Here is a 12,811-nt window from a genome sequence, read left to right as displayed (position 1 = left end):
GGGTCCTCAACTTCCTGATGGGCCACCCCCAGGTGATGAAGGTAGGCAACAACACCTCCACTATGCTGATCCTCAACACAGGGGCCCTACAAGGGTGTGTGCTCAGCCCCCTCCTGTACTCCCTGTTTACCCATGATTGCGTGGCCACACACGCTTCCAACTCAATCATCAAGTTATCAGACGACAACAGTGGTAGGCCTGATTACCAACAACGACGAGAGCGTTGTGACATGAAAATAACCTCTCCCTCAATGTCAACAAAATGAAGGAACTGATCGTGGACTTCAGGAGACAGCAGAGGGAGCACGCATTCACATCAACGGGGCCACAGTGGAGAAGGTGAAAAGCTTCAAGTTCCTCAGTCACTGACAGTACACATCACTGACAATCTGAAATAGTCCACCCACACAGTGTGGTATAGTAGGAGCAACAGCGCCTCTTCAACCTCAGGAAGCTGGCTTGGCCCCTAAGACCCTCACAAACCTTTACAGATGCACCATTGAGAGCATCCTGTCGGGCTGTATCACCGCCTGGTACGGCAACTGCACCGTCCGCAACCATAGGGCTCTCACCGGAAGCCCACTGCCTGCCCTTCAGGACAACTACAGCACCCGGTGTCAAAAGAAGGACAAGAAGAACATCAAGGACCTGAGCCACTGCCTGTTCACTCCGCTATAATCCAGAAGGTGAGGTTGGTGCAGCAAAACTGGGACTGAGAGACTGAAAAACAGCTATCTCAAGGCCATCAGACTGTTAAATAGCCATCACTAGCCGACCTCCACCCAGTACCCTGCCCTAAACTTAGTCACTGTAACTAGGCGGCTACCATCCGGTAACTCATCCCTGCACCTTAAATGATGCTGCCCTATGTACATAGACATGGAACACTGGTCACTTTAATAATGGAACACTGATCATTTTAATCATGTTTACGTAATGTTTTACTGATTTCATATGTACTATATATACTGTATTCTAGTCAAGGCCATCCTTTTTAATTTTTGCTGTACAGTATACTATTCTATCCACGTATTCTTCAATTATACTATATTTTCTATCCACATACTGTCCATAATGTCTATACATCCTAGTATTTCTTAATTCCTTTATTTTACCTTTAGATTTGTGTGTTTTGTTAGATATTACTGCACTTTTGGAGCTAGAGAAACAAGCTTTTCTCTACACTGCAATAATATCAGATTAACATATGTATGGATGCAATGCAATTTGATTTGAGCAGCTGATCATTTCTTTACAATATGGTGTGTTCGAGTTGGGCTGGAGCAAACGCCTGCATACCCAGTAGCTCTCCTGGACTCTCCAGGAGGAGGGTTGGCCACCCTGCAACATTACAATTATAGCCAAATACTTTTTGTCTTTTTATAAAATAATTCCCTCATTCAATGAACCAGGGATCCAACGGCTACGGTGTGCGAGGTAGTTAACCTAAGATGTTTATCTGTTTGAGAGGTTAAAATAATCAGTGTTCTTGAGAGATCTTGACAGCATAGGAGTTACTTATCAATTAGGCCATTCTAAGAATTTATTTTTTACTTTGTCCAAATTGCATGGCTGGTATTGAATAGAGGAGAATCCGAGTCAATTTTGAGAGCTTGAGAGCTTGTTTTACATCCAGAGTTGCAGCATTGGTTTCATCAACTGCGCTCCCGTATCCGTTTTGGCCATTTGTGGTTATACACGATTGCCGGTGGAAAGTTATTTGAGGACATGACAATGACATTAATGTATGCTAAACAGTTAACTAGTCAGAACTAGCCAAACTACACTATGTTTTGAATTGGCTATCGTCATCGTCGTCCCCATCCCCCCCACTGGAACACACGCAGGTGATGCACACACTATGACTTTTCCAGGATTTTCATTGATGACCAAAAACTATAACTGGGAAAATGATTAAAGTAATTGTTTGATATTGTGATTTTTTTATTTGTCCATGTAATCTGCCTGTCCAACAATGAGTTTGTTTTACTTGCCCGGGCAAGCGGACAGCGTTAATGTCGAGCCCTGCCCCCTCTCTGATCCCCCTAGTAAAAGCATAGAGCTCCTCTCCTGTCACCCCGTCTCAGCGGTGGATTCTGAATTAGGGCGTGAGGGGTATCTGTTACCAGGCTAGTAAAGGGCTGATGCACCTCCTCTGTCTTTGGAAACGTTCTCTCTCCTCTCTTTCCCACTGGCTGACTCTCTTGTTTTTCCGCAGGGCCGGAACTGGATTGTGAAGCGCAGCTATGAAGATTTTCGTGTCCTGGATAAGCACCTGCACCTCTGCATATACGACCGCCGCTTCTCGCAGCTGCCGGAGCTGCCTCGATTCGACAGTCTGAGTGATCGCGCCGAGGTAAGACGCCTGGTCTCAGTACAGCCGATGTGCCACCCCTCCCAACACCCCTATATCACCATTCAGATGGTCTCTCCCAGTCTCTAGTCTCCCACTTTGAATGCCACCTCAAAGCTTCTGACTGCAAGGACTATATTATGCCCTTCAGGGTTATACATGATAACGGTTTAGGGTTCAGACAGAAACCAGAGGAAAAATACAGGGCTCACTTCAGAACAGTTTTGCGACCGTTTCCATGCTAGAGTGAAATACCAGTACAATGTCCATGTCGTTTTTGCTTGTTTTACAAACTCCTGCCTAGGTCTTTGTTGCAGGCTGATTCATGGCCTAAATGAGTGAAAGTGTCCAATTGTGCTGTCTCTGTGTTTACGCGTTTCGAAAGCCTCTCCATCACCGCTGAGCTGTGACGGGAGCTTTCGCTCTCTTACACCCTCCCTCTCTCTTACACTTTCCCCTCTCTCTTACACTTTCCCCTCCCTTTCTCTTACACCCTCCCTCTCTTTTCCCCCTCTCTTTCCCTCTCTCTTTCCCCTCCCTCTCTCTTATACCCTCCCTCTCTCTTTCCCCTCTCTTTTCCCCTCTCTTTTCCCCCTCTTTCCCCTCCCTCTCTCTTACACCCTCCCTCTCTCTTTTCCCTCCCTCTCTCTTTCCCCTCTCTTTTCCCCTCTCTTTCCCCTCCCTCCCTCTCTCTTCCCCTCCCTCCCTCTCTCTTTCCCCTCTCTTGAACACACACTCACTCTTAACAGTAGTTTTCACAGCGAAAGCCCACTTGAACTGTGGCATATCTTCACAACTAAATCGATGGCCTTTGAAGTTTGGAGTGGCTGTTAATGCCTACCTTTTTATGATCCTTCAGTCCATGGGGGAAAAAAAGGCCCTAATACTCCTAAATAGAGACTCCCACGGAGGTAGGCTGACTAGGCACCACTTTATGTCTGCATCCCAAATGGCACCCTGTTCCCTTCATAGTGCACTACTTTTGACCAGAGCTCTATTGGCCGTTCTCAAAAGTAGTACACTATATAGGGTGCCATTTGGGATGCAGGTCGTCCGGTCCCCAGTGTAATGGGAAACACTGGGAGGCCCGGGCGGTATGTTGACTAATCACAGGAGGTCAGATTACTACGCCCACAATGAAAGCATGGGTCCTTCAGTAGTGGAATGTTCAGCACGAAACAGGACTAGTACAACAGGTTGTTAGGGTTTTCACAAAATAAGGCTGAGGAAATAGGCCTACCTCAGTCGTGATTGGTTGAATATGTTGTCGGTCCTTTCGGTTTAAACTGTGTCTGCGGCTGCTGGGACAAATAATAGCGGAGAGTGAGCGTCTAGTAATTTCAGACAGCCCAGCTTTACAAATAGTTTTTCGGGAGGCTGCGTGCTCAAACTGTCATTGTCTGATTGTAGCTTTCAGGCATTTAATACAGAGGTTCTTACAGAATGAATTGTTGTACGGGAAAATTGGCTTCAATTGAAATGTCACGAACAGTATTGTCCAGGGGCTGATTTGCCGCTCCCTCAGTTTGGTACCTAGCTACCGCAGTTATTTGGGTAGTCTTAGCCTAACTAGTATGTTAACCATCATATTGCCTGCTCATTACAATACACAATGGCCACTGTTGTGCAGGCCAGTACATGGAGCTCTAAATTGCCTGGTCGAAATGAGTTGACATTAGCTCACACAATGTCTTCCATGACTCATTAAGTCTAAGACCTGAAAAGAGTTGGTCCGAATATTCTGCGAAATCAGGAGACTTACTGCTAATCAACTAATCCGTCTCCCTATTGATTCCGTTGGCCAGCCGGTCGTTCCCCCCCCCTCCGTCCCTCTAAGGCCTCCATGTTGTGCTTGGCTTTACTCTTGTTTTACCCTATGTTCTCTAGTCTTTGTCTTTCTGGAGAGTCTTGGCCCTCTTTTGGCCGTGTTTGCTTGACACTCGAGGAAGGAGGACTAAGGAGAGACACTGGCGGCGGCGCAAATGGTACCATATTCCCTACATAGTGCGACACTTTTGATCAGAGCCCTGGTCAAAAGTAGTGCACTGTATGAGGACTATGGTGCCATTTGGGGCGCATACACACACTGTCTGGCACACACAGGGGAAGGCTCACTCTTGGATTAGTGCGCTGAATAGGACAAGTCTTGTGGGAAGCGCCAGGGTATTCATCACCAACAGTAACCAACAACTGCAGCACAACAAGGAAAGCATCCATGTCATCAGAGAAAAGCTTTCCTTACCCACCCTGGCTTATTATAGCCCAGACCAGAGCGTTCATGGCCTTCCTTCTCTGCTGCTCTGCAAAGCAAGCCCTCTATACAGAAGCCTACTTTACCCTCCAAATCAAGTGCTTAGTATTGTAGCACTGTTGGCACTCGTTTCATTTCTTGGAAGTTTGGGGCTTTCTTTTTGGCATTCTTTTTGTCCCAGGCTAACCCGTTTTTATCATTTAGGCAAAACGTGGTGTCCACTTCAACGTTCTGTACTCTCCCTCTCTGCAACGTTTGACGTTTGACGGATGAGGGTTGTTTAGGGAAATGTTTGATTTATCCTGAGATCCGTTTAAATGTTGTCAGCTTCGTCTTCATTGAGCTCCCTCAAGGTGACGTGTGGCCTTCATGACATTTTTGAACAGATCTGATAGCTCATTTAACCATTGTTTGGACTGGTTAGTGCCACAATGAAGACTCAAATAAAATAAAAAACATATTTTTTAAAACCCAGGCATGCTTTGTCATTTACACATCTTATTATCTTCCACATATATATCTTTCACATATCTTCAACGGTTCCTCTTGGCCAGATTTGTCCTGGCTGTGGGTTTAGTTAGGGTTAATCTGGTTATACATATTTACATTTATGTTGTACTGTTGGTGCCACATCTTGTGGAAAGAAAACAAAGGCTCGGAGGCTGTGGGACTTTTAAAACCAGTGCTGAAGTGGCAGTGTCATGTACATGTCATCAGATTGTGCCCCATTCGGCCCCTTCCTCTGGGCTACAACACATGGCTTCTGTGGGTGTGTTGGTCGTCCCTGGCCTGATTGGGTTCGCACGGTGCCAGCTCATGTACTGGAATCGATGTGGCAGGCAGCGGCCTAGAACCTCCGGGAGAGAAAGAGAGAGGGTCATGAGAGGGCCCCACGTCTGGCCCTGTGCCCACTACTTCAATGGTCTCTGCTCTAACCTCTTCTCCCTACTCTAATTTCTTGTCTCCTATAATCTCTCTCTATCCCTTCCTCTTCTCCTAACCTCTTCTGTCCTCCCCTAACCTCTCATTTCCTCTGCTCTGCTTTCCTATCATCTCTCCTTTCTCATCTCCTCTTTCCTTTCCTCTAACCTCACTTAGTCCTCGCCTCTCTTTGGGTTCAGTTCTCTAACCTCTACCTGTCCCCACTTTTCCTCTCTCTTCTCTTCCCTTATTTAACCTCTCTCCTCTTCCCTTATTTAACCTCTCTTCTCTTCCCTTATTTAACCTCTCTCCTCTTCCCTTATTTAACCTCTCTCCTCTTCCCTTATTTAACCTCTCTTCTCTTCCCTTATTTAACCTCTCTCCTCTTCCCTTATTTAACCTCTCTCCTCTTCCCTTATTTAACATCTCTTCTCTTCCCTTATTTAACCTCTCTTCTCTTCCCTTATTTAACCTCTCTTCTCTTCCCTTATTTAACCTCTCTTCTCTTCCCTTATTTAACCTCTCTTCTCTTCCCTTATTTAACCTCTCTCCTCTTCCCTTATTTAACCTCTCTCCTCTTCCCTTATTTAACCTCTCTTCTCTTCATCTCCTCTCTAATTGGCCTCCAGTGGAGTGTTTGATTCCCTCTGCTAGGCGCTCACCAGTCACTCTTTCCTTTTGCCCTTTCTCTCTCTCATGCGGTCTTTTTCTCCTCTCTATTTGTCTCTCTATCTCTCTCGCTCTCTCAATTCAGTTATTTCTGTAGTCATCACAGACGCTATTCCCTCTTGAGATTCTTTAACTTGATCTAACAATGACTTTTGATGGTGACAGAGACACACGTATGTTGTTGCCTACTGTATCTCACTCACATGAGGTTTTCACACTGTCTCTCTATTCTTGTATTGTCCTAGCCTTTATAGAATATGGAACATGAAGGACCGCCACAGACCAATAAAATCTCCTGGCCATCTTTTGTGCATTACTCAAGAAGTCGCCTCAAAAAAATAGAAACAACCTTCATTTCAGTATCATTAGGATTGACTGCATTATGAGCTCAGTCATTCTGGCTCATGCTCATTGAGATGTGTTTATCCTGCCTGAGAGCAGCTGAAGTGTTTTGGAACGCCCATTATGCCTCTAAAGTACTGTGGTACCCTCCTACAGTACTAGAGGTGCTGACAAACTCATTGAGCTCGCACACATGCACACTTTCCAATTTTCTCTCACACAAATGATTTGACTCGTCCTCTCTCCTTACTCTCTCTCGCTCTCTCACTCACACGCGCACACTTTTGTGTGTTTACTGCTTCCTGTCCAGAAGTAGTACATCACCTTGGTGAAAGGAACACACAATTACAGTGAAACCTAAAAACAGCTCACTCAATGACAACTACTAGCTTGTGAAGCACAGACTAAAAGCCATTTCTCTGACTCCCGCCTCACACTGAAACACATTTGTAGGACTGTGAGTAGAGTAGTCATTGGCAGACCATGGGCAATTCAGTTTTGCATATGGCATATAAGTTGTGTATATATTTTAGTAGTGCAAGCGAAAAAAAGGCATTGCACAAAACAAATATTTGTGTTCCGCTGACATCAAATGTATTACCATGGGTCCCCTGAAAATCATTTGCCCTGCTTAAAAAGGAGAGTGCTTCTTGTTTTTGATTGGTTGCAGATGTAAACGCACTTAGCAGCCTCATTGGGTTGAGTTAAATTGAAACTGTATACTCCCCTGGTGGTAGGCAGATACGCAACCAGAGTTGATTTCTTTCGTTAATGGCCTCTTGATTGGATACATTTCCCTGAAGAGTCTGCCAGCCTGACGGCCATGATAATACTGATGATAATTCCACTTAAAGTCTATGATACCTTTTGTTATTTAGTTTTGTTCGTGTATTTCCAGTTAGGAGGCCACCTATCTGATTTAGGATCAGCTCTACTTAGCAAGTATAGCCTAATGCCAGCCTCACCCATCATGTACACAACAACCACGCTGTCTCTGGATCAGTTGTAAAGACCACGCAAAGTGGCCGCACAGGATTCGCATACACTACCTATAGCTGTAGGTCAATCGACACCACTCTGTAGAGCTACAGTGACAGAAGGGTGTTGTGTGGTTTTATATAGGTGTTTTACACATGGTCTGTTTCTGGTTTCCTCTCACAGGCAGTTTCCCAGATGCTGATGGCTTACCTCTCCCGCCTCACAGCTATCGCTGACAACAAGATCAACTGTGGGCCTGCCCTCACATGGATGGAGGTGAGCTTCTGTCTGGGTTTATGTCTATCAATCTCCCACTCTACACAAATACACTACACATAAAACAGTTTTCCATTTTCTCTCTCTTTTGAACACAGCTTATCAGCTTACTGCTCTTCATTCCTTAATCACCTATTTATTTATATATATATATATATATATAAAATATATATATATAATTAAACTTTAATTTAACTAGTTCAGAACAAATTCTAATTTACAATGACGACCTACCCCAGCCAAACGCGGATGACGCTGGGCCAATTGTGCGCCTCCCCATGGGACTCCCAATCACAGCCGGATGTGATACAGCCTGTATTCGAACCAGGGATAGTGATGCCTCTTGCACTGAGATGAAGTGCCTTACACACACTAGAACCGTAACTCACCAACCCAGTGTAACCTGTCTACATTGATAGACAGTAAATATGACACTACCTTGACTGTGTGTGTGTGTTTTCCAGGTTGATAACAAAGGCAACCACTTACTGGTCCACGAGGAGTCCTCCATCAACGTGCCCGCCATCGCCGCCGCCCATGTCATCAAACGCTACATCGCCCAGGCCGCCGACGAGCTCTCCTTCGAGGTGACAGGGAGAGTTGACACACATTTAGACAATCATGCACACACACTCACATGGACATACAGTACATTCAGAAAGTATTTAGACCCCTTTTTCCACATTTTGTTACTTTACAGCTTTATTCTAAAATATATTTTTTCCCCCTCATGAATCTACACACATAATGACAAAGCAAAAACAGGTTTGTAGAAATGTTTGCAAATCCATTAAAAAATGTCAAATGAAATATCATATTTACTTAAGTATTCAGACCCTTTACTCAGTACTTTGTTGAAGCACCTTTGGAAGTGGTTAATGCCTTCAGTCTTATTGGGTTTGACTCTACAAGCTTGGCACCTGCATTCGGGAAGTTCCTCCCGTTCTTCTCTGCAGATCCTCTCAAGCTCTGTCAGGTTGGATGGGGAGCGTTGCTGCACAGCTAATTTCAGGTCTCTCCAGAGACGTTCGATCGGGTTCAAGTCCGGGCTCTGGTTGGGCCACTCAAGGACATTCAGAGACTTGTCCCGAAGCCACTCCTGCGTTGTCTTGGATGTGTGCTTAGGGTCGTTTTCCTATTGGAGGTGAACCTTCGCACCAGTTTCATCAAGGATCTCTCTGTACTTTGCTCCATTCATCTCTCCCTCGATCCTGACTAGTCTCCCAGTCCCTGCCACTGGAAAAACATCCCCACAGCATGACGCAGCCACCACCATGCTTCACCGTAGCAATGGTGCCAGGTTTCCTCCAGATGTGACACTTGGAATTCAGGCCATAAAGTGAAATCTTAGTTTCATCAGACCAGAGAATCTTGTTTCTGGTCTTAGTCCTTTAGGTGCCCTGTCATGTGCCTTTTACTGAAGGGTGGCCTCCGTCTGGCCACTCTACCATAAAGGCCTGATTGGCAGGGAGCTGCAGAGATGGTTGTCCTTCTGGAAGGTTCTCCCATCTCCACAGAGGAACTCTGGAGCTCTGTCAGAGTGACCATCTGGTTCTTGGTCACCTCTCTGACCAAGGCCCTTCTCCCCTGATTGCTCAGTTTGGCCATGTAGTCAGCTCTTGGAATAGTCTTGGTGGTTTCAAACTTCTTCCATTTAAGAATGATGGAGGCCACTGTGTTTTTGTGGACCTTCAATGCTGCATACATTTTTTGGTAGCCTTCCCCAGATCTGTGCCTTCGCGCAATTCTGTGTTGGAGCTCTACGGACAATTCCTTCGACCTCATGGCTTGGTTTTTGCTCTGACATGCACTGTCATCTGTGGGACCTTATGTAGATGTACTATCAATTGATTTGACCACAGGTGGACTCCAATCAATTTGGAGACAGGATACACCTGAGCTCAATTTCGAGTCTCATAGCAAAGGGTCTAAGTACTTATGTAAATACATTATTTCTGTTTTTTTAAATAAATAAATTAGCAAACATTTTGCTTTGACAGTATGGGGTATTGTGTGAGATTGGTTAGGGGGAAAAAACAATTTATTCAATTTTAGAATAAGGCTGGAACGTAACAAAATTTGGAAAAAGTCAAGGGGTCTGAATACTTTCCGAATACACGGAGATGTCATGGATGAATGGATGTTCTTGTATGCGGTAATAAATAATCGTATGTATTATATGAGAACGTTTATTTTTGCGGTATGGACGCCATGACTGGTTATCTGCATCATATTTACTCTTATACAGACGCCTCAATACATTGTTCCTAGGGTGGTGTTTCTCCATTTCTCTTTTCATACACTACATCTGATTCTACATCTAATTATTATGTGGAAATACATTCTGATGCAGTTAGTGGTTCCCAAACTTTTCTTAGCAAGGTACCCCTAATAATATCCCCTCTATAGTATGGGTTAGTTAGTATGTAGTTTCCCCTCAAAAGTATTCACAGCATGACTTGATCCAGCTATCCCCGCTTTCTTCTTCTCTCTCCCCCTTTCCCCTTCTCCTCTCTCTCTCTCCACTGACAGGTTGGGGACATCGTGTCTGTTATTGACATGCCCCCCAAAGAGGACACCACGTGGTGGAGGGGCAAGCACGGCTTTCAGGTTGGTGGCACACACACACACACACACTGTGTCTCAGTCTAGAATCTGGGGTTGATAAGTTGCATACAGATGGCTTGGCATCCACATCTACTGATCTACGATCGACTCCACAAGGCCAGGATTTCAATTGTGCTTTCCTCATTTGGTTCTTATTTGGTTTGGCTGTTTAGCAAATTTTACTCTAGAGTACAAATGAAAATTGGCTCATATTGTTCATTTTGGTGAAACGTTTCTCTTGTCAGTTAATACATACATACAAAATGCGTACAGAATAAGTGGTTGTTCTTGATCGGGATGTGATTGTATTAGCTAAGCTAAGTTTTCCAGTATTCCATTTAAAGTGAACAATAGTCTTTCTTTGATCCCAGCTGAACTTCCTGTGCCCTTCGCATTGAACTGCGGCAGTGTTCTGGTCATAGCTTACCCTTAGCATTGCCCTTAGCATTGCCTCCTGCGCGCTTGGCTCTCCGCTCGCTGCCCCGGGGATTCGGGCCAGTTGGGAGGGCAGCCATGTTGGATGGGGCTTCACAACATGTTATTGAACGCAGGGATGATCGGGAACTGTTGGGCTTGTTGTACTGTAGCTGTGTATATACTGAGTTGACAGAGGAGAGTAGCTTGTTTGTTTTGTTTTGGTATATCAGAGTAAGGTATTATCTGTTTAATTTTTCAATAATGTAACTCATGGCACTCATTCCTAGGAAGAATTGTCTCATACATACATGTCTTCAACAAAGATGTCATAACTATGTTATTACACGGTGTTGGTCCTTGAAACCAATCTGGATATTGGCGAAAACACCACCGTGTTTGTTACTACTAGATATTGAAATGTTGATTGGATGGTATGTCAATTAGCACAAAGCAGATGTCCATGTCCTCCCTCCTATTGCCACCGGAGGTCAGTCAGTCACCCTAGAGGCAGTCTGAGTCCGTCTATGACTGGAGGCAGCTGACATCTGTCTTTATTTACCAGCCTGAGCCTCATAGAAAGAGCGGGTGAGAGAGAGCGATAAAGGGAGGGAAGGAGAGAAAAAGCTGGAGGAGCAACAGAGAGGGAGAGAGCAAATCCAACCATGGAAAGGGTGAGCTGCATTTGTTGAATGCTCAGCATGAGTCAACTCTTTCTATAGTATAGTATAGTATTGTCACTAGACAGCTGGACCTTGGATCCCTATGATGGTCACATTCAACCTTCAACCCCTTTATCAGTCACATTACTACAAGATGGAGGCAGTGTATGTTGCAAAGCGTACAGGTTCTGTACAGCGAAGCTAGTAGAAACACTTATTTGACAGTGTATTAGTGTAGTCCGGGTCTCTTATGTTAGGAATCGCACAAGTCAAAATGTGTTCCTCAGTGGACTAGATGATTAGTTGATAGTAACAGAATGGTTTTGTCAAGCTGCTCTACTGGGAATGGCTTTGTTTTAGCACTTTCCCCCGTCTTCATTAAAGCACGCAAAAATATTGATACCTAGTCTTCCTCCAAGCCCCTTAAGTGAAGCCTAGAGATCTTCTATTATATTTTAATTTTATTTCTTAACACACATTTTAACCTGAAGGCATCTTATGTCTATTTTGTATTGGTAGAATCAGTTGTGTTAGATCAGAAATGAGTTGTTTTACACATGTTTATTGTTAATTCGTAAATACATTTGAAGATTACTTTTAACATCTGTGTTCAATAAGGATATCTTGCTTTCTGGTTGACGGTGGAGATTTGAAACGATCACAGTATGTTCTTGACTGTTCTTCTGATATAAAACATTTGGGGTATACACACGTGCACGCAGACAAACACATATATCGACCCCACCGGGCTTTACCTCCGCATTAGGTGGCACTGAAAAGTCCTAAATACCATAGCTTGGGCAGCTATTCAGCCACATGATCTTGACTGAACACTGCCAAGTAGTATCCTGGGGTCAAAGTACGCCCTGCGCTGGTCTTGCACAAACCTTTTAGTACATGTTTATACCAACTGCCTATGGACTCCTTAATACATAGAGGTCTCCAGCATAATACCCGAAACACAGTGGTGAAATGTTGATATTAACCGCACAACATTGAAGAAGGGCCTTCTTAAGTGGATGAAGCTTGTTTATCAGTCTTTAATGGTAATGCGCTCTTTCGCTCACTCTCGCTCCCTCACACTAACACACACACACACGGTTACTGATCCTCTCTGCTTACTCTCGCACTCTCTCTCTCGCTCTAAAAGTCTTGTGTGTCCTCTCCCCAGGTTGGCTTCTTTCCCAGTGAGTGTGTGGAGCTGATAAACGACAAGGTGCCGCAGTCCGTCACCAACTCGGTGCCAAAACCAGGTACCGTACTTCCTCTCCAACAACCACAGTGAGGTGTCCTTGAATCTCCTGACGGTCGTTCCCACTGGGTGCTATGTTGTTTTGA

The 12,811-nt window shown here is 44.7% G+C and overlaps 1 protein-coding gene across 1 annotated transcript in view; it reads left to right on the top strand.

Annotated features, from left to right (window-relative positions):
* The window catches only part of arhgap32b (Rho GTPase activating protein 32b), a 235,642-nt gene that overhangs the window by 173,051 nt on the left and 49,780 nt on the right, over nt 1-12,811 (top strand). The window contains 5 exon segments of the mRNA XM_024431996.2: nt 2,219-2,356; nt 7,698-7,790; nt 8,255-8,377; nt 10,323-10,400; nt 12,645-12,726. Coding sequence (XP_024287764.2) covers nt 2,219-2,356; nt 7,698-7,790; nt 8,255-8,377; nt 10,323-10,400; nt 12,645-12,726 — 514 coding nt within the window.

This window comes from Oncorhynchus tshawytscha, linkage group LG09 (genome assembly GCF_018296145.1).
Source record: "Oncorhynchus tshawytscha isolate Ot180627B linkage group LG09, Otsh_v2.0, whole genome shotgun sequence".
Classification (NCBI taxonomy): domain Eukaryota; kingdom Metazoa; phylum Chordata; class Actinopteri; order Salmoniformes; family Salmonidae; genus Oncorhynchus; species Oncorhynchus tshawytscha.
Note: the sequence above shows the minus strand (reverse complement) of the source record. Positions and strands in the feature narration are given on the sequence as shown.